The sequence below is a fragment of the Calypte anna genome, chromosome 17, assembly GCF_003957555.1.
Source record: "Calypte anna isolate BGI_N300 chromosome 17, bCalAnn1_v1.p, whole genome shotgun sequence".
Lineage (NCBI taxonomy): Eukaryota > Metazoa > Chordata > Aves > Apodiformes > Trochilidae > Calypte > Calypte anna.
The window spans coordinates 9,754,086-9,773,381 of NC_044262.1; the positions used below are offsets into that span (position 1 = coordinate 9,754,086).

Here is a 19,296-nt window from a genome sequence, read left to right on the forward strand (position 1 = left end):
AAACAGAATCCAGATCCTAAACCATGTGGCTCTTTAAGGGATCTAGTAACAGAAAATTAAGAAGAAGACTCCACAAAAAAATAGGCAAAAAAAGTTGTGGGTATTCCAGGGGGGCAGAGCAGTGCTTGGCCCTTTCCATTAGCACCAAAAGGGTTCCTTGGTTTTGGGGCTGACTTTAGGAGGGGAATTCTGAGATTCCCTGGGAAAGCACTCACTGTGTGTCTGCAAAGCATCCTCTAGCACAGCTTCTGCACCTCAAGATCCTCCTGCCCCACTGCTGGAGACTGTGCTGGAGCAAGCACAGACATGGGGATTAGAACGAAAGGGCCTTTAAGGTCTCTTCCAACCCAAACCATTTTGTAACATCATTTTTTTAGAGGGCAATCTTCAAGGATGCTCAGGGCACCACCAGGGCTACCTTCATTCTTTTATGAGCAGTTCTTTGCTGCTACTTTAGGGATGTGGTTTTGCCCTCTTGCTTTTTGTACAAGGAAGGAACACAACCTCTCTGCTGCCATGGGTTTTTATTAATGTAAATGCTTTTGGATTTTACAGACCTTGGAACTGCAGTTTGCCTTGGTATGATAGTACAGCCTGGCATGATTTTATCTGTGTAAACCTTGCTTCCACCTACCCAGTAGAAAGAGGATTTTTAGGGTAGATTCTCTGCAGTAAAATGTGCCAGCTTTAGGATGATATTTTCTATTTGTACAGGTGTTATCTTAAAAAAAAAAAAAAAAAAAGTGTACTGTGTCTCTAAGACCTGAACAAATAGGTCACTGTTTCTTAAGCCTAGTAAAACAGGGAAAGTAAATACAAGGAAAGTAGGGTTTTGACCTCAGTGTGGAAAGTGTAATCTTGAGTAAATCTGTGTGTAGAGGAATGTTTGGGCTGGCTGCAGCTGCTGCCTTCTCAGCAGACCTCAAGTGGCAGCAAGTTGGAGAACCTTACCCCAGGGGAGCTCAGGATGCAGCCTGTGAGGGGGTGATGTTAGCAACACTGCATGCAAAAGTGTTCAGAGGAGGTGCTGTAAGAATAAAACAAAAAAAAAGAAAAAAGAAGAAAAAAAAGGAAGGCATTAAGGCAAGGAAGAAAATAGGTGGGTGGTGTTAGATGAAGTGTGAAAACAGGTGGAAAGTATCTGACAAAAGTCACTAAATTTACATTGCTAAGAGGAGGTCTTATCCCTGATTTATTCCACCTGCAGAGAAATTTGTGGGTAAAAATACATGTAAAAATGTCACACCTGTTTGTACTAATTCAGCATTTTGTATTCTTTTTTCATTTCAGGAGAAGAAAGGGAAGTTTTAAGAAGCTCAAGGTATTGTCTAGAGTCTAACAGAAGAACAGCAGTGAAGGAGAAAGGGTTGTTTGTTTATTTTCCTATGTTAAATATTTTTAGGTTAACTTTTCAGGCCCTTTTGTGCCTTGTTCCTTGTTCCAATGTCCTGCTGTGTTTTCAGCAAAGCTGAATTCAGCCACCTGTTCTTGTTTGAGAAAACCAAATGCCTTGCAGTGCAAGCTGGAACTGTTTGGTGATGGAAACCTCAGTGGTGGAGCCAGTGCAGGGGTTGGAATGTTTAAAAGAAGCACAAGTTTGGGCTTCAGATTTAATATATACCAGGACTGTGCTGTACCAATGAGGTAGGACCATTGCAAGTAGACTGGTTTCTCTTCAGGACTTATTTTTCAAGCAAAATGTGCTAAGGTTTTAGTAGTGTTACTGTCTAAATGATGCAGTTTCACTGGCTGTGTAGCCACAGTTGTTACAATAAAACTTAAGAAAATATTTTCTTTTTTATTTGTTGTCTTTATTTCAGCAGTTTCAGAAAACATTTAGTTTAGAAAGTCAGCAAGATGAACCTGCCTCACTAAGGAATCCAAAGGCTTCATGAATACCTCTAGAAAACAAACTGCAGTCTGGTTATTCACCAAATAGTACAGAAGCAGTTTTGAAATCTTCATTTTTAATGATGTGTGGTATGTGACCCACGAGTTTAAGGGGTCATTAGTGACAGAGGAAAGGTTAAAGGAATGTGTATGTGATGCATATTGCTCTAGTATTTATGATACCTATAAACCCAAAGGTGTGGGGTCTCTTCCCACCCTTTCAGACGAGGCTTAGCAACAGGTTTAGGGTCAGATCAATGCTGTTGTTTGCTTGCTGGTGTGTTGGCTTTTTTTATTTTATTTTTTTATGTTTTGCTTTCTATCTCAGCAGCCAGCAGTAACCCCAAGTAGCTTCACAGTGCCACTGGGTTATCCCTAGCACTGTGAGGGGCCTTTTGGGTTGTAGCTGGGATGGAAGTTGAGGTGATCACTGGGGGTGATGAAGTTGTCTGGCCCGGTGACACGGCTCTTCTCCATGCTGGTGTTCAGCCCGTTGTCCCTGTACATCCCAAACCGGCCCAAATTGCTGGAAAACGGGTGTGACATGCCATGGAATGAGGTCTGCAAGAGCCAGAGAAGAGGAGGAAAGGGTTTGCAGTGCCACCAGCACCTGCCCTGTGTGGGGACTCGGTGGGCAGGGGATGGTGCGGGGGAGAAAACACCGAGACCCGGAATCCCGGCGGGAGCCTCCACCCCCCCTGCACCCCAACCTACCGGGACCTCATGCACCGTGGGGGCTTTGCTGCCGTAGGTCTGGTTGGTGGTCCGGAACCGGGGGTGCGGTTCTACGGGCTGCCTGCGGACAGAGAACACGGGGAGGGAGCGGGGGGCATCGGCGGGGCCGGGGGCTTCATTCACCTCTCACGCATTCAGCGTTCACGTACCCGTAGCCGCGGAAGCATGCGGGGTGCTGGAACCGCTCGGGCAGGTTGGGACTGGTGTGGTACCAATCGCTGGTGCGGGGCCCGGGGCCGTCCTCTGCCTCCGGTCGAGACATAGCGAACGGAACCGGGAGTGCGGGACCGGCCCGCTCGTTGCCCGGTGACGGGACGCGGGGTGCGGCAGCGACCGCTCCCGGCCCTGCCCCGAGGGAAGCGGAAATCGCCCGCTGACTTTCTGCCTCCTCCTCTTCCTGCTCCTCCTCCTCTTCCTCCTTCTCCGCCTCCTCCTGCTCTCTCTGGGTCCGCGGCCGCCGGGCATGGCGGTACCGCGGCTCCTGCGGGCAGGTGAGCGGCTCCTGACCTTCCCGGGCCCTTCCCAGGCCCTTATCATCCCCTCCCCTTCCCCGCCTCTTCCCAGCCCCTCCCCAGCCCCTTCCCGGCCTCTTCCCAGCCCTTTCCTGTCTGTCCCCATCCATGTAACCCCCGTGTTTCTCTCCCCGCAGCAGCCCCGCGGTTCTACAGCAGCCTCCCGGCCCCAGAACCAGCCCCGGTCCCGGTCCAACCCCGCGGTGAGTAGGGTACGGGGAGGGTCCCCAAGCCGACCCCCGGTGATCGGCGATGTCCTCGCTGCTTCCTTCCAGCTCAGCTCATCCCCTTCCAACACAGCCAGGAGGGAGCAGTGATGTGTTTTATTTTTTCCCTTTCTCTCAGACGAGGATGACAGACTGCTGTCCGAGCCCCTCAAGCACCCCGACTTCTTCAACCTGAAGGAGCTCTTCTCCCTGAAAGATCTCTTCGATGCCCGGGTGCACCTGGGGCACAAAAAGGGGTGTAGGCACCGGTGAGTGGCACCATGTGGTGGGTGATCCAGTGCTTGTTGACACCAGGAGTGTTTCCCTGGATCATACCAACCTTTGGGGGCTGCACCAGATGGATCTAGGGATCTGTGGAGCTGCCCTCACAGCCTCATCATTCCTCCTGGGTGTGGGTACAGCCTGGCAGAAGTTCAGGGACCCCACTCAGCATGGGCACCAAGTTGGGTGGCAGACCTGCACCCAGTGGGGACAGGATGGTCACCAAGTTGGGTAGCAGAGGAACAGGTTGGTCACCAAATTGGGTGGCAGAGGGACAGGATGGTCACCAAATTGGGTGGCAGACCTGCATCCGGAGGGGACAGGATGGTCACCTAATTGGGTGGCAGAGGGACAGGATGGTCACCAAGTTGGGTGGCAGACCTGTGCCCAGTTGGGACAGGATGGTCACCTAATTGGGTGGCAGAGGGACAGGATGGTCACCAAGTTGGGTGGCAGAGGAACAGGTTGGTCACCAAATTGGGTGGCAGAGGAACAGGTTGGTCACCAAATTAGGTGGCAGACCTGCATCCAGAGAGGACAGAATGGTCACCAGGTTGGGTGGCAGACTTGTGCCCAATGGGGACATTCATCCATTGTATGCTCTGCAGAGAGCACCTCTGATACCCATCAGGAGCTGCCACGTGGGGAGGTGTCTGTGGGGCCACCCTCCACACTGCTCCACGCCTGCAGCACCCCCAGGTCCCCTGATGTCACTCCCGGGTGCCCTCATCTCTCTCTCTCTCTGTGTCCCCGCAGGTTTATGGAACCCTACATTTTCGGCTGCCGCCTGGATCAGGACATCATCGACTTGGATCAGACGATGCAGCACCTCCAGCTGGCCCTGAACTTCACGGCCCACGTCGCCTATCGCAAGGGCATCATCCTCCTGGTCAGCCGCAAGCGACAATTCTGCCACCTGGTGGAAAGCACCGCGCGGGGCTGCGGGGAATACGCCCACACCCGGTACTGGCAGGGGGGGCTCCTCACCAACGCCCAGGTCCAGTTTGGGGCTGGAGTTCGCCTTCCCGACCTCATCATCTTCCTCAGCAGCCTCAACAATGTCTTCGAGCCCCACGTGGCCATCCGGGATGCTGCCAAGATGAACATCCCCACGGTGGGGGTGGTGGACACAAACTGCAACCCCTGCTTGATCACCTACCCCATCCCTGGGAATGATGACAGCCCCAGTGCCATGGAACTCTACTGCAAGCTCTTCAGGATGACCATCATCCGTGCCAAGGAAACCAGGAAGCAAAGGGAGATCTTTGGGGAGCTGCGGAGGGAAGGGCAGGGCAAAGAAACCCCCAGGGATGGATGACAGGATCCCTGCTCTGTTCCTTGTGGGTGCTGCGGGATTAAGCCTGCACCCAGAGCTTCTGGGAGCTGAGCAGTGAGGGGGGGCTCTAGCTCAAAACAGAGTTATCTTCCTAAAAAGAGACAGGGGCAGCTCAGCCCCAGCTCCTGTCCCTGTGTTTGTCCCTCTTGCAAGCCAGCCCTGTCCCTGTCCCCTGCTCTCCTTGCTCCTGAGCTGGTGACCTGACGTGGAACCCCCTGTGTCCTGCACCTCTTTGGCCAATAAAGGGCTTGGTGATCCTTTTTCCTTCCTTCCTTGCTGAAATGGGAAGGTTTGAGAGGAATGGGGAACATTTATGGTCACGGAACAGGGGTGGGCACCCCCAGCCCCTAACACTGCTCCTGTCTCTGGGGGGGCTTTGGGAGGGCCTGCAGGGTTGGGGGCCAGCCCAGTGTGGGGAAGAAGCCTGGGACAGGGCTCCCAGTGTCCTTGTCATCGTGTCCTTGAACCAATGTCCTTGTTCCAGTATCCTTGTCCCGGTGTCCTCATCCTGATCTCCTTGTGCCAGTGTTCTTGTCTTGATCTCCCTGTCACGGTGTCCTTGTCCCAGTATCATTGTCCTGATGTCCTTATCCTGGTGTCCATGTCCCCCTCTCCCTGTCCCCCTCTCCCTGTCCCCCTCTCCATGTCCCCCTCTCCATGTCCCCATGTCCCCCTCTCCTTGTCCCCTCTCCCTGTCCCCATGTCCCCGTCTCCCTGTCCCCCTCTCCCTGTCCCCACGTCCTTGTCCCCACCTCCCTCTCGCCGTGTCCCCGTCCTCTCCCTGTTTTTTATCCTCCCACCCGCAAGGGGGCGCCCACGGGAGCCACCGCGCTGCTCTGATCGTTCCCGCGCAGCCTCCCTCCCCTCCCTATATAAGCGGCCGGCGGGCTCCGCGCTGCCCTTTCCTGCGGGGGACGCGTTGGGTGCGGAGCTGCGCGGATGCCGGGGCCGGGGCCGGGGCCTGACTGCTCCGGGGTCCCGCAGACCCCAAAACCGGGCTGGGGGAGGGTGTCCGGTGCCTTGGGGTGGAGGCTGCAGCCTGGCCGCCCGCTGCTCCCCTCAGGCGCCTCGTCTCGCCGTGTTCCAGCGAGGCTCCTGCAGTTGGGGCCCTGATGGCGCCTGAGGCCGCTTCTTCTCTTCCCCACGGCTGAGGGAGCGGAGCCTGAGGCGTCAGGAGGTGGCTGTGCCCCGGCTGACTCTTCCCTTGGGCTGCAGGAGGAGGCGGCAGGGGTGGTTCCTGTGTTCTGTGCCCGGCCGGCTGGGCAGCTCCGGGGGAAGGGGTTCGGTCCGGGTGACCCCCAGGAAACCCAGGGTTTATTTCCCAGCTCCTCCTCTCCAGGTGTGTTTTTGGGGACAACGTGGGCTGCTCGGCCACGCGGGTCACAGCCAGGAGGTGCCTTGGGCTCCACCCGCTGTAGGTGGGGTTGGTTACTGCTAAAAAAAGGTGTCAGATTTGGGGTAAAAAAAAGGAATCGGTGTGGATTATGTATATTACGGATGGATATAAAAAAAGGGTTGGTTACTGCTATAAAAAGGCGTCAGATTTGGGGTAAAAAAGGCAACGGGTGTAGGTTCTGTATATTATGTACGGGTATAAAAAGAGACCAGATTTGGGGTAAAAAAGGCAAAGGGATGTGCTCCCACTGAGGAAGGAGGGGAGCAAATGACAAGCTGCCACCTTTTCCTGTTTTGAGGGAAACGTTTTAAGGGTTTGAGTAACTGGAATGGATCTGTTCTGCCCTTACAGGGCTCTTTTACTGATGTTTTAATCTGGTTTTCTGTAAAGTGGTGCAGTTCAAGGGTTATGCAGGCAGCTAAACACTTTTTTGTGACTAACTCTGTTCTTTTTATTTATCTTCAGGCTGGCAGAAGACAAAGGGTGAAGGGAAAATGAGTTCACCCTGGAAAAACCCGGGATGAGCAAGCTCCTTGTCTCCTACATCTGGAAGTGCAACGAATACCTTTGTGATGCCACTTTCTGAGTAGGTGACACAACCTTCTTCTCCTAAATCCCTGTGAATATCACCTTTTTCAGTCTCCAGGGGTGTTCTGGGGGTTTTTCCAGCCTGCCACTGGCGTTGCAGAGGTGGCTGCTGTGGCACCTTTGTGTCATGAGGTGGCAGAGAGGGACAGGCTGTGTTCTACGCTCGGGTGCTCTGGAACTGGTGAGCACTCAGAGTGATTGGCAGCCTGACACTGATAAATCCCCTGGTTAATGGGAGGCTTCAGGAACTAAGCCTTTTCCTGCTTTATTTTAACTACTTAAATACAAGGTCTGGGTCTAACAGAGTAGGAAGATGTGCTCTTGGACCCTTAGTGGGTGTGCAGGAGAGGCTGGGGGTGGCTTTCTGGTAACTCAGCCTGGAAATGTGGTTCCTGGTGGCACATGGATGTGTGATGGGGAAGGATGAGTTCAAGTGATCTGCCTGAAGCCACACGAGGTGGTGGCACAGCTTGGGGCACATCCTGGGAGTCACAAGCTGGCAGGCAGCCCTAACCCCTTCCTGTCTGAAAGTACAAGTTGGTCAGTGCTCTGCATTCCCTCTTGAGCTTCCCCCTTTTAACTTTTCCTGGAAGTTTCTGTTGTGAATCAAGCAGTCACCACATAACCAGCCTCTGAAATGCATCTGAATGCATAGAATAAATGCTATATGTATTTTTTTTTCCATTTATTTTCCAGAGCAGGCTGTGTGAGGTGGCAGCCCAGGAGGTTCTGCAGAGCCCAGGTGAGCAGCAGTGGCTCAGGTTCAGTTCCTGCCCCAGCTCGTGTTGCAGAGGTGGCTGCAGTGCCACCTTTGTGTCATTGGGTGGCAGAGAGGAAGAGGCTGTGTCTGTCCCAGGGCTCTGAAACCTGTGAGCACTGGGGAATGATGAGCAACCTGACAACTAATTTGTTTTTAATGTATTTGGGGTATTTTTTTTTCCTTAATCTTCAGTTGTGAAGTGTGTGGACAGCTGTGGAGGGACAGAGAAGCTGTCCCTGTCCTCAGGGACCCTGTGACAGGTTTCAATGAGCACCTTGGGGATGTGACAGATAAAAGATGTGACTGATTTTTTTTACTTTTTTTTGCTGCTTTAGGAGTGGAACTTTTATGTCCCACAGGTTAGGAGCTAATTCAGGTCTCTTGCATGTCACTTCTTTTATTGTTATGGAGGAATAGTGAATTCCAGCACTGTTTATTCTGGTGGAACTGAGGCCTTGGAGATTGTTAATGCCATCAGGGGTCAGAGAGAAAAAGCTTCCTGTGCCTGGAGAGATCAGGAAGCTGGCATTGTCCCATGTGTACCTCTTTCTCCTGGGAATCAGCAAAAGATGGAGCAAAATTGCTTTAAAAAGGAGCTAAAATGATGCTGTTTTTAACTGCAGCAGGGGGAGGGCCTTCCTTATGCTTTTTGCAAGGACAAACAGAAGTGACAGCTCTACCTTGAGTTCTATTTCTGCTGGGCTGCTTGCTGCCTGCTCTGTCCCTGGGAGGGCACCCCTGGAGTTGTGCAGGGCTCAGATCTTGGGAATCACCCCTGGGAGGGGAGGAAATGGGAGGGAAAGAGGCACTTTCAAGTTAGTTTCCCAAAATACTGGCAGGATTTAAAAGCAGCTGAGTGTGGAGAAAACTTCCCCCTGTTCCCAAGGTTAATAAACACAGAAAGCAAAAATATAATTGAGCACAATGTGACTTGGTTTTTGTTTTTGGTTTTTTTTTCCAGCTGGTTTCTGCTGTGTTTATGTGCCAGCATGATGGCAAAGGAGCTTTCTCTCTGGGGCAGAGAGCTGCCAGCAGCACAGGTATTGATCTGCCCTCAGTCTCTGAGCCCCTGCTGGTGGCACTGAGCAGTGACAGAAGCTGTGGCACCACCACACAGACAGCATTGTGAAACTCTGAGAGGCTTTGCAGTTCCTGAGAGCTTGACAAAACCTGGCAGTGCTAAATGGTGGAAAACGTCCTCATTAAGTGGGTATTATGAGGGCTGAAGGTGCCATTAACCAAGCAGGGAGCTGCTGGCTGCAAAATGAGCCATTTAATTGGGAAAAGTCAGTGCCTACCAGCAGTGGCTTGGGAAGGGAATGCTAATGAGCTTGTTGGGGATCTGGTTATGCAAAGAGCTTTGCCCTCAGCTGTGACTCTCCTAGTTAAATATCCTGACTTCTTTTAGTCCTGAAATACACAGTATTAGTTTTTTCATCAGACTTCATTCACATCAAGGGTCCTGCAGGGGTGGTGAGTGCCTGGTGAGTCCTTCTTTAGGACTTCCTGTGTAAGGCACACAAGAGTTATTTCAAGTTTCATGGCTGCATCTTCTGCTGAATGCAGAAATCTTCCCCAGCCTGAGCAGCAACCTCTGAGTGTTGCTTTACTGAGAGAATTGCCTGGCTTTACACCCTGGAGAAGATGAATGTTTTGTATTAAAGTGGTTTGGAGGGAACTTGATAAAAATATTCTTGCAGAACTGGTTTATTTCATGGCTTTGAATGCTGGAGTAAGCTCAGCTTTTCTTTCTTTGCTTCCACTGAGTGCCAGTGAAGGTGTTCCTGGAGTGCTGGACTTCAGTAAATTCCTTCCTCAAGTTTGTGAATCTCTGAGCTCAGCTGATGAGTTCCTAAAATTTGGTTTATGAAGCTTTTTTTTTATTATTATTATTATTATTTCCTCTGGGGTTTGAAAAATCCAAGACAAAACCTGATTCTTCAGTCAGCTGAAAATTAAAATGAAAATCTGTTTTCTGTCCTGACTGCAGAGCCTTGGCTCAGACACTACCTGGTGAGCAGCAGGAGGCTGGATGGTTTAAGATTAATGAGCTGCTTAGTGCTGATATTCATTGCTAACTGCTGCTGCCTTTGTTTGAAGCTGTTTTAACATTCTGGGCTCTTTTTTATTTATTTGCAGATTGTGCCTTGAATTTCCAGCTTGTAGCAAGCCTGGCAAAGAAAGGGTTGGCAGTGTCTGTGCCTGAAGATTCCTAAAGGTCCATGTGGAGGGGTTCCAGGCTGCTACAACGTGCAGGCAGTGGGTTTGTGGATATCTGCAGCCTCTGTACTCAGATTTTACTTACAGAAAATGAGAGTTGTCCTGCTCCAAGTGTCCTTCCTGCTTTTGCTGTGCTCCTGTTAGGAGCTGTAACCTTGTCCTTCCCCACAGCCATATTCCAAAGCCAGGGGTTGTTTACATTGTCATGAAGGACCTAAAAAACCCCAAATCCTCAATAAAGATGCCACCTCCAGTAAGTCTGAAATGACTGTGCTTGTGTATTTGTAGTGCCCCAAGTAATACTCATTTTTAACTTTATTTGTGGACATGAGAACTGGGATGATTTTTGACCTGGAGCCATGACAAGCCCAGGTCCTGCTGCTCACCTCCATCTCTGTAGCTCAAATCTACAAATGTTGCTCAAGCAGCATCTGGTGGGATCAGGTTGTCAGTGTCTGGCTTGTCTTTTTTCCAGCAAATAGGGGAAATCTGGAGAAGCCAGGAGTGTCCCAGAGCTTTGCCTTTAGTCCTTTTTTACCCCTGTTGCTTGTGAAGCACAAGCACGTGTCTGAAAAACATTTTGCTTTTTATTAGTGAAGATCAGAGCTCTGGGGGTGGGGGAGTCAGGAGTGATTCCTGGGAGCATCCCTGCTGCTCCTGGGCTGAACAAAGCTCTCTTGGAGCTTTCTTGAAAAGGCTGGGGCTGAGCTTTTCTCCTTTATCAGAAATGCTTGAAGAGATTCTGATACTTGCAGTTCTGGTTTCAGATCATGTGGATAAGCAAGGAATGGGGTTTTTCCTCCACGTTTCCAGCTGCTGTATCCAAAGCTGCTGCTGGGGAGGGGAGCAGTGGGGGGGAAGGGCAGTGGGAGTGCCACTTTCTAGACTTAAATTCACCACTGGATGTCAAACACTGGAGGGGAGGTTGAAGGATTAACTTCCCTGAAGTCTGAGGAGAGGATCTGGTGTGGTTGTTTGGTTCCTTTTCTCTTAACAACAGAAGAAAATGAACTTGTCAGTGGTGCTGGTGGCCCTGGGAATGTGCAGGACAAGAGCTGGGGGGCTGCCAGGAGCCTTTTTAACCAGTGTCAATTCCTCCCCTTCACCCCCCACCCAGTCAGAGCTTCACCTGCACCCACCAGAGCCCTGCCTGGGGCTGAGGAACTTGGCAACCTCCAGACACAAAACCCTTCCCAAGGCTCTACCTGACCTCAGGTGAGTTCTGCTGAGAAACCAAACTCTGTAGGGAGAGGTGCTGGGTTTAGGGCACTGCTGCCATTCCTCTATCACTAACAGAAGTCATGATCCTATGGAATTCATAAAAGGAAACACTGATCCCTTCCTCCCAAGGGCCTGTGAAGTTGCAGCCCTGACCCTGCTGATTGCCTGCACAGGTTGGATGCACTGTCAGATGGGGTTTTTTGGGGGTTTTTTTTTTCCCTTCACTGACTCCAGATCTATGCTCCACTTCCCTGAGCAGTTGTTGGCAAGAGCTCAGGCACACATTCCATCAGCAGGAAAATGACAGTGCTGGGAACAGAGCAAGCCTGGGGTACTTCAACTCTTCCTCTCCACCTGTAGTTTTAAAAGGCTGCTATCATCGAGCATTTAAAGGGAGCAGACTGGAGTTAAGAGACCTGGGAGTATTTACACAGCCAGAAGTCTTGAAACCTGCTGGAAGCTTGCCTGGAAATTCATTTTAATAATGGGAGAAGCCCAGGATTATTCTGGTTGTTAATCTTTAACCTCTCCAGTGTGAGCCTGAGGTGTAGGAGACTTCAACCAAGGTCAGCACTGAGTGTTGGGGGAAGTAACACAGATCAGACACAGTTTCTGGACAGGATTGCTCATCTTTAGCCTATTGACCTTCAAGGCTTCCAAAGCTGCCAGGTGAGAGGGAATGGCCTCACGTGAGCCATCATCTCACTGGCTGGCATCAGGCACTTAAAAAAAAAGGAATGAAAGAACTGCCAGGGTTCTCCTGTGGAAAAGACAGCTTATCTGCTTCCTACTTACAGCTGGAGCTGACTCAGACACTTCAGGAGAGGCTTTAGAATTGGGAAATCTGCCTCTTTCTCCTCTGGGGCTCACAAGCAAGCTGGTACCAGGAGGCTGCTGTTTGGCTATTGATGTAGTGGTGTGAGTCACGTAAAAGCTATTTATTTACATCAGAGATGTTCATCAAAAGGAGATGTGACAAGTACAGCATGAATGATTCATTCCCATCTCTCTGCACTGCTTTCCTCTTTGCTCATAACCAAGAACAGTTAGATCCCTCCAGCTGGGTTCCCTTTCCTCATCTCTTTCCATCTCCTCTTCTTCCCCCAAGCCTGCCCAGCCCAGCTCCTGCTGTCCCATCTCTGCAGCACACTCCTGCCAGTTGTACTGATGGTCCTGCTGGGTGATGGAAGTCATGATGTTTGGTTTTCCATGAAGGAGAAGGGGCTGCAGCTGTGCTGAACTCCTTGGGCATTTTTCCTCTGGGGGGGACGATGGAGAAAGTGCCCTTCAGCCCTTGGACTTCTCTCCAAGACTGCAGATTCGAAACTCCAGGGCTGTGCTCCCCCCATTAAGAATATTTGGTGTTTGAAATCTTCTTCCAGAGCAAAGTCTTGAGGTTGTTCAGCACTAGGGAGTGGTGGACTTCCATCTGGCTGGCCAGGCCGCTCAGGGTCATGCAAGTTCGGAGCTGTTTCTGCAGCTCTTCTTTCAGCTCCAGAGGTGCCCCGTGGAGCAGGTAATCCTGCAGCAACCTGCAGACCTTGGCCAGGTTGGGCTGCACCATCTCCCCTTTGCACTGCTTCAGCAGTTTGTCACAGGAGGCCGTGCAGTCCTCGCCATAGGTGCAGTCCCCGTTCTGCTCACAGTGACGCCCTTTGAGGAAGCCTCTGATCGTCATCTCCGGTGCCACCTTCCTCAGCTTCACCATCTTGAAGTCGTATTTGTCATTGTAGCCCACGTTCTTCAAGCTGGTCTCGCAGATGTAGAAGTTCCCATAGGTGCCATGGAAAATCTCCTCCACAAACTCCAGGAGGCCGATGGAGATCTTTGCCCTCCTGGGCCAGGCCGGTGCAAACCACTGGTGGATGATTTGGTGGGCGACGGAAGGCAGCAGGGACTGGAGGAAAGGAGGGACCTCCAAGCCATAGAGGGTGGTGTGAGGGATCTTCTCGGTGACGTAGAGGTCCCCGCAGTGCCCCAGCAGCTTGGCAGTGTGCTCCTTCTCGTGCAAGGAGAGCATGAGGAGAAACTCGTTGAGCTGAAGCAGCGCCCAGATGGATTTGGCCTCTGCTAAAGACACTTTCCCATCCCGGTTCACGTCTGCCATGGAGATGATCCTGCTCACCAGGGCTGCAAGGGAAGGCTGATCTCCCAGGTTGGACTGCAAACAGAACAAGAAGTGGGGTCAGATCCCTCCAGCTCTCCGCTCAGGCTCAGGATGGTGAAACTGAGCTGGGGCAGCAGGGAACTGAGCTTGGAAAAGGAGGAAACCACAGCAAATTCCATGCTGTAGTGGTTGGATGGATTCAGATCCAGGAGAATTTTACCACCCCCAGGGCTGCCCTAGAGATGGGTGGCAGCAAACTTTGGAGAGCAATTTCTGGGCAATGTTTTGATCCCCAGGCTGCAGCAGAAGCCCTGCCAGGGCCACCCAGGGGCTGCTCAGCACAGATGCCACCCACAGCCATGGGTGCAGCATCCCAGGTCCAGGAGCTCCCATAGGAACCCCCAGCACTGACCTTCAGGAAGTTCAGGAGCATCTCCTTGAACTCATCCATCGAAGTCCCTCGTGTTGGTTTGTCAAAGAGAACCACGTCCCTCCTGGGCCCCGAGTCTGGGTGGCTCTCTGCCTTCAGGGCTTCTTCGATGCCACATTTGATGATCACTTCCCTCTCCCTCCAGAGCCCACCATAAACCTGCAGCAAAGGAGAGGGGATACAGTGTAGAGAAGAAAAACCACAGCCAGAGCTCAGAACTGGGTTCTGGTTTGGTTCAGGACAGGAAACGGGGATGGGGTGAGGAGCAGACAGGTGGGGGGATGGAAAAGGACATTTCCTGGGTTTGGTGCTTGCACCCCCCCTGTGTTTCCCCAGACCTACCTGCTGGGTGGGAGAGGAGGAGAGGCAGTGCTGGAAGAGAAGGCTGTGCTCCTCACACAGGTCTTTGCAAGTAGAGCCAGAAATTATTCCTTTCTTGTACTGGTCACACTGGGGAGGGGAGGACAGAGAGAGGAGCTCAGTGGGGGCAGCTCCTTCTTCACCCAAAGAAATCCAACAGAACCAGGCTCAACCCCACAGCTTGTGATCTGGGGCACCCCAGACACATGAGCTGGGGGGTTCAAGCCTCCTCTGCTGCCATCAGCCCCAAGCCCATCACCTGCTGGGTCCAAACCCCTCACCCCCAAATTCCTGCAGCAGGGCTGGGGAGGTCACTTTGGGTTTTCCAAGTGGGATGCTCGGTGTCCCTGAGAACACCATCAATGCCACCACATCCCTGTTCCCTCCCAGTTCATGCAGGTCTCTTACACTGGAGAAAAACACTGCTTGGAAGAAGCAGATCTGACTGCAGAGCCAGGCAGGCTGTCTGGAGGCAAGAAATCTCCAGTTGCCAACCATTTCTTTCTTTCTTGGGATTTTTGAGGTTCTGGAGGACAGAGGGGCTGCTTGGGGTCCCCACCCCAACATCACCCTGGGGATGTTGGAATCACTCCATAGGGGATTCACTCCTGGGCACGATTCCAAGCTGGAAATGAGAGCTGCAGGGATTCTCTGCATCTTCTCAATCTTTCCCCCCAACCCCTCCAAAAAAATTCTGGATGGGAATTAACCCTTGGACCTGCTGGCAGGGCTCACAAGCCAGAGACAACAGCATCCTAAACCCCGAGTTCAGAGCAGGAATTGGTGCCTGAGACCCCATGTTCAGAGTCATGCAGAAAATCAAATTAAACAATCCTGGCTGTTGTTATGGCAATTCCTGCCTCCCTTCCCTGCTGAAGGATTGATGAACGAGGTGTTTGCAGCCAGAGCCTGGCCTCCCCCTCCTCCCCTGGGGACCTTCTCCCCTGCCAGGGACACACACAGCGGTCCCAGGGGGGCCACGCCGGCTGCCACCCCCAGGGATGCTGTGGGGACAAAGCCCAGCAAGCCAAGCTCCCTGCTCCCTGGGCAGCTTGGGGCTTTTTTTTAGAGCAGGGCAGCTCCCCTCACCAGCAGTTACAGAGAGGTACCCAGGGATGGGCTGCTCTCCTTTTTTCCCCTGCCTCTGCAGAGCTCAGGGGATGCTCATGCTGCTCTCCCAGCTCCTCCTCACTGCCCTGACATTGCAACTTCATCTCCACAGCCATTAATCTGCCCACATCTGCCCTGCTTCCCTCCAACACCTCATTAAATTGTCTCACCATGGCTCTGGCAGAAGGTCACCTCTCCCACCCTCAGCTCCACATGATGCCAGGGAAGCAGCTGCCAGGAGGGCTCCTCAGATGCTGCAAAGCACCTCAGAGGGGATGGAAATGGGGGTCCCACAGCAGAGGGGATGGAAATGGGGGTCCCCCAGCCCCAGCACCCTGTCCCCACCACTCACAATGATCATCTGGCAGACGTGGCCACGGCAGAGCTCGGAGTAGGAGGAATAATGCATGTATGCCACCCAGCTGCCCACGAAGATGCCCAGCCACACCACCAGCAGGTATTTCACCTTGATGCCTGGGAGGCGACTCTGGAAGGAAAAGAAAAACTCTGCTGAAGGCTGGGGCTCTGCATGGCTCAGCAGTGCCTGGAGAAGGGTGGCTTCTTCTATACAAACCACCCCGAGCCTTGGTGAAACCTCCAGCCTTTTATAAAATATATATATATATATATTTACCAATCTATTATGCAACTCCTGCTGCAAGTAGGTCACTTAAAATTCCCTAAAAGCAAGATTATAGAGCTGGGCTGTGAGGAGGGGGCTGCTGTGCATCCCCCTCTGCCCAGGAGCTGTGTCCAGGTACAGCCCCTCTCCTGGCAGAGCAGGAACTCTGGAGATCCCCATGAAGCTGGGAGAAGCTCTGCTCCTGCCTGGGGGTTCCCTTCTCAGCAGAACCCCCACTCTGCAAAGCCCCAGGGGCTCAGGAAGCTGCTGCCATCAGCTCCTATGTGGGAGTGGGAGAGTCAGGAGCCTGGAAGTGCATGGATAAAGCTCCCTGCAGAGGTCTGGGAGGCTCACAGTGTGATTTTTCCTTTCCCCATCTTCTTTTCTTCCCCTCTGACCCTCTCACTGCAGAGCTGCTGCCATCTGGCCTCCCTGCAGCCTGGGCTGTTTTCCTGACCCATATAACACTGTGCAGATCCCCAGTGGTTCCGATGGGCAGGGAATTAATCTTTGCATTAAACACCCCATTCCCCCCCAGTTCCTATAGATCATTCCTGCTTCATGCCAAGCCAAGAGAGCCCTTTGGCCACCAGCCACCTCCAAACCCTTCTCTCTCCTTGGCATCACTCTTGAATGCCTCTTAACAAGGACCTGACCACCAGACACACCCCACTGCAGCCACTGAGAGCCTGCCAGCCCTGCAGCCCCCCCACAACCTCCCAGAGGTGGCTATGTGACCCCTCAGGCCCCCTGTCTCCAGCAAAGGGGCCCTTTCTATGGACTAGAGACACATCTCGGGGCAGCAAAGCCCTGGAATGGCCAAAATGTCTTTTTTTGCTTATTCAGACCCAGAATCCATCACGTTCCCAGGGGCAGGAGTGTGACCTAAGCATGGTACAGGGAGCACTGGTGTCATCATCATCCCCCCAAAAAAGGGGGACAGAGACATGAAGGTGGGGGATGCCTTGCAAGGAGAGGTTCCACTGCTATTATTTTGGATCTATTGCTGATGCTAAGATCTCCTCTGGGGGATGAGTCTCAAGCTGTGGGGGTTTCCCTGCTGCCTTGGCCAGCAGCCTGCACCAAAGGGTGTTACCCTTGCCTGATGTCAGTTTTAGGGTGACCCTGGGGGACCTGGGAGTGACTTTGGGCCCGCAAAGGCAAAATGGACCCAGTACCACAAAACCCTGCTCCATCTCCCCTGTTTCTGTGCAGTTCCCTGGGAACACAGGGGTTGTTTCAAGGTGGGACCACACCAGGGACACTCTGCCCACTGCCACAGCCCCACACAACTGCTCCTCAGGCCTTTTGTCTGGGTAGATCAGGCTGCAGGGGTGGCTCAGCACCCACGGGCACCTCTCCCCTGGGAGCAGAGCTGCAGCACCCATCCAGCTGCCCTGGGGATGCACAGAGCCATGCTCCCATCACCCAGGGAGTCCCAGATCTGCACCCACCCCCTCCAGCAACCTCTGCCCACCAGATACCCTCTGCTGGGATAACCTTTCTGGCCCAAGACCTTAACCAGAGTCCGGTTTTCTCATTCAAAGGCTGCAGAGAAACCACCCAGGTCAGCATCCCTGGCCCCATCGCAGCATCCCCCACCCCATCACTGCGTGTCCAGTCCGACCCCAGTCCCCACCCAGCAGCTCAGGGATGGGAAGAGGAGGGAAAAAAAAAAAAGAAGGAAAAAAAAAGCAAGGAAGCGATGGCAGGACTCATCCCTGCCCTGCTGCAGCAGCTTCTCCATCCACCGCTGCGGGCTGATGGATGGGGCTGCCCTGGAGCTTCCCTGCCGGGGCGGCCCCCCCAGCACCGCGGAGCACGGTGATGGCTTTATACAACAGCCCGCAGCTCCCGGGGCCGATCCAGATCCCCCTGGTGCCGCTCCAGCCCTCCCGGTGCCGGTCCAAGCCCCCCATCCCCTTGCCCCGGCAAGCGGGGGGAGGGCGGCTCCGCGCGTCCCTTTGTGCGGGGCCGATACCGGGACGCGGAACCGGGGATCCCCCAGCCCGGTGGGTCCCTCCCCGGCGCAGCGCATCCCCCGGTACCTGCAGGCCCTTGGGGAAGGGGCAGAACAGCACCAGATGGACCAAGCGCCGGATCCTCCGCATGCTGCGGGTGCCCCGCGGCCGCGGGCCTCAGGCTCCGGGAGGCATGGCCGGGATGGCCGCGACCCCCGGGGGCCGGGGGGAAGCCCCGCGGGGGAGCCCGGGTGGGCGGGGGCTGAGCTTCAACCCCCCCCTCGCTCCGCCGCAGCTAACCCAGCCCGGCCCGGCCCGGCGGGGCTCAGCGCGGCTCCGCCCGGTTCGGCGCACGCAGCTCCGCAGTAGCCGGGGGAGGCGGGGGACGGCGGCTCGGCTCGGCCCCTCGGCGTCAGCCCCCACCCATCCCCATCCTCATCCTCATAGTCCCACCCGTCCTGGGTCAACCCAACCCGAGGGCTCCCCAGCTCGGGATCCCAGATGAGGTCCCTCCCCACCGCCCGGGGATCCCACCCGCCCGAGAAGCCTACTCGAGGGTCTGTCTTACCTACCCGGGGATCCCACGAGGGGCTTCTACTCTCAGTCTCACCCCACAACCCGGGGGTCCCACGCAAGCTCTCCTAACCCCGGGGCTGTGGGTAGGACCCTGGGGCTGTGCTGTCCCTGGGCTGTCGATGAGGGGAATTCATGGAGATGCTGATTTCCCCCCTCCCCCAGCACTTGCCCCAGCTCGGGTTTAATTAAAGCTGTTTCAGGTGACACCCTGGAAGAGCCCCCTTGGTCTGCAGCTGGTACGAGCATCACCTGGGGGCTGCATCTCCCCCTCCCGAGGTGGAACCAGCCCAGCACCCTGCTCCTTTCCCTCCTCGCTGTTTCCCACCTGAGTCCTGAACCCGAGCAGCACCCGTGTCTGTCCCCCCTGTTTGCACTGGGTCTGGGCAGGGAAACCTCAAGGCAAGGCAGGGGCTGCTTTGTGTCGGGCAGGGACAGGCTCTGAAGCAGGGAGGTGCAGAGTGTGCAGGCAAGGGGGCCAGGGAGGTAAAAAATAGGATGGGAAATGGTCTGGGAGGGTGAGTTGTGAGGCCATTGTTCAGGTGATTTCTCTCGCGCTGTTAGCACCTCTTCAGATAATTAATTTGTCTGTCCCCTTTTCATGGTTCCGATTGATCCTTACCACTTGAATTCGGCTGAAAATGAGCCAAAAAGAAGCTGGTGGAGACCTCATCACTCTCTGCAACTCTCTGAAAGGAGGTTGGAGCCGGGGGGGGGTTGGGCTCTTTTCCCAGGCAACTCTCAGCAAGACAAGAGGGCAGGGTCTCAAGTTGTGCCAGGGGAGGTTTAGGTTGGAGATGAGAAAGAATTTCTTTCTGGAGAGGGTGATCAGGCATTGGAATGGGCTGCCCAGGGAAGGAGTGGATTCTCCGTGTCTGGAGATCTTTCCAAAGAGCCTGGATGTGGCACTGAGTGCCATGGGCTGGGAACCACGGGGGGAGTGGATCAAGGGTTGGACTTGATGAGCTCTGAGGTCCCTTCCAACCC

General features: G+C 53.7%; 3 protein-coding genes, 1 long non-coding RNA gene and 2 other non-coding genes across 7 annotated transcripts; 4 read left to right on the forward strand and 2 right to left on the reverse strand.

Annotated features, from left to right (window-relative positions):
- Positions 1 to 1,794: 1,794 nt before the first annotated feature.
- C17H9orf116 (chromosome 17 C9orf116 homolog) lies at positions 1,795 to 2,982 on the reverse strand. Its single transcript, XM_030461494.1, has 3 exons — positions 2,775 to 2,982; positions 2,605 to 2,686; positions 1,795 to 2,451 (listed from the first exon to the last, which is right to left on the reverse strand). Exons 1-3 carry the CDS (start codon positions 2,885 to 2,887, stop codon positions 2,266 to 2,268), a joined length of 381 nt encoding a protein of 126 aa, XP_030317354.1. The 5' UTR covers positions 2,888 to 2,982; the 3' UTR covers positions 1,795 to 2,265.
- Positions 2,983 to 3,033: 51 nt separating this feature from the next.
- On the forward strand, positions 3,034 to 5,229 carry MRPS2 (mitochondrial ribosomal protein S2). 2 transcript variants are annotated; one of them, XM_030461492.1, is made up of 4 exons: positions 3,034 to 3,116; positions 3,275 to 3,340; positions 3,483 to 3,612; positions 4,382 to 5,229. In XM_030461492.1, exons 1-4 carry the CDS (start codon positions 3,089 to 3,091, stop codon positions 4,941 to 4,943), a joined length of 786 nt encoding a protein of 261 aa, XP_030317352.1. In that variant the 5' UTR covers positions 3,034 to 3,088; the 3' UTR covers positions 4,944 to 5,229. The 2 variants fall into 2 exon arrangements, with proteins under 2 accessions (XP_030317352.1, XP_030317353.1); XM_030461493.1 differs by having other exon boundaries at positions 3,074 to 3,116; positions 3,278 to 3,340.
- A 648-nt stretch (positions 5,230 to 5,877) lies between these two features.
- LOC115599277 lies at positions 5,878 to 10,183 on the forward strand. The gene is made up of 5 exons (XR_003988269.1): positions 5,878 to 6,300; positions 6,823 to 6,943; positions 7,642 to 7,687; positions 8,667 to 8,745; positions 9,845 to 10,183. It is a non-coding gene; the product is annotated as an uncharacterized LOC115599277 (long non-coding RNA).
- LOC115599283 lies at positions 7,027 to 7,159 on the forward strand. The gene has a single exon (XR_003988275.1). It is a non-coding gene; the product is annotated as a small nucleolar RNA SNORA17 (small nucleolar RNA).
- LOC115599284 lies at positions 7,715 to 7,848 on the forward strand. Its single transcript, XR_003988276.1, has one exon. It is a non-coding gene; the product is annotated as a small nucleolar RNA SNORA17 (small nucleolar RNA).
- A 1,889-nt stretch (positions 10,184 to 12,072) lies between the features above and the next one.
- DIPK1B (divergent protein kinase domain 1B) lies at positions 12,073 to 18,074 on the reverse strand. Its single transcript, XM_030461491.1, has 5 exons — positions 17,824 to 18,074; positions 15,506 to 15,640; positions 14,026 to 14,133; positions 13,666 to 13,842; positions 12,073 to 13,307 (listed from the first exon to the last, which is right to left on the reverse strand). The coding sequence occupies exons 1-5, from the start codon at positions 17,884 to 17,886 to the stop codon at positions 12,495 to 12,497; spliced, it is 1,296 nt and encodes a 431-aa protein (XP_030317351.1). The 5' UTR covers positions 17,887 to 18,074; the 3' UTR covers positions 12,073 to 12,494.
- Between the last annotated feature and the right edge of the window lie 1,222 nt (positions 18,075 to 19,296).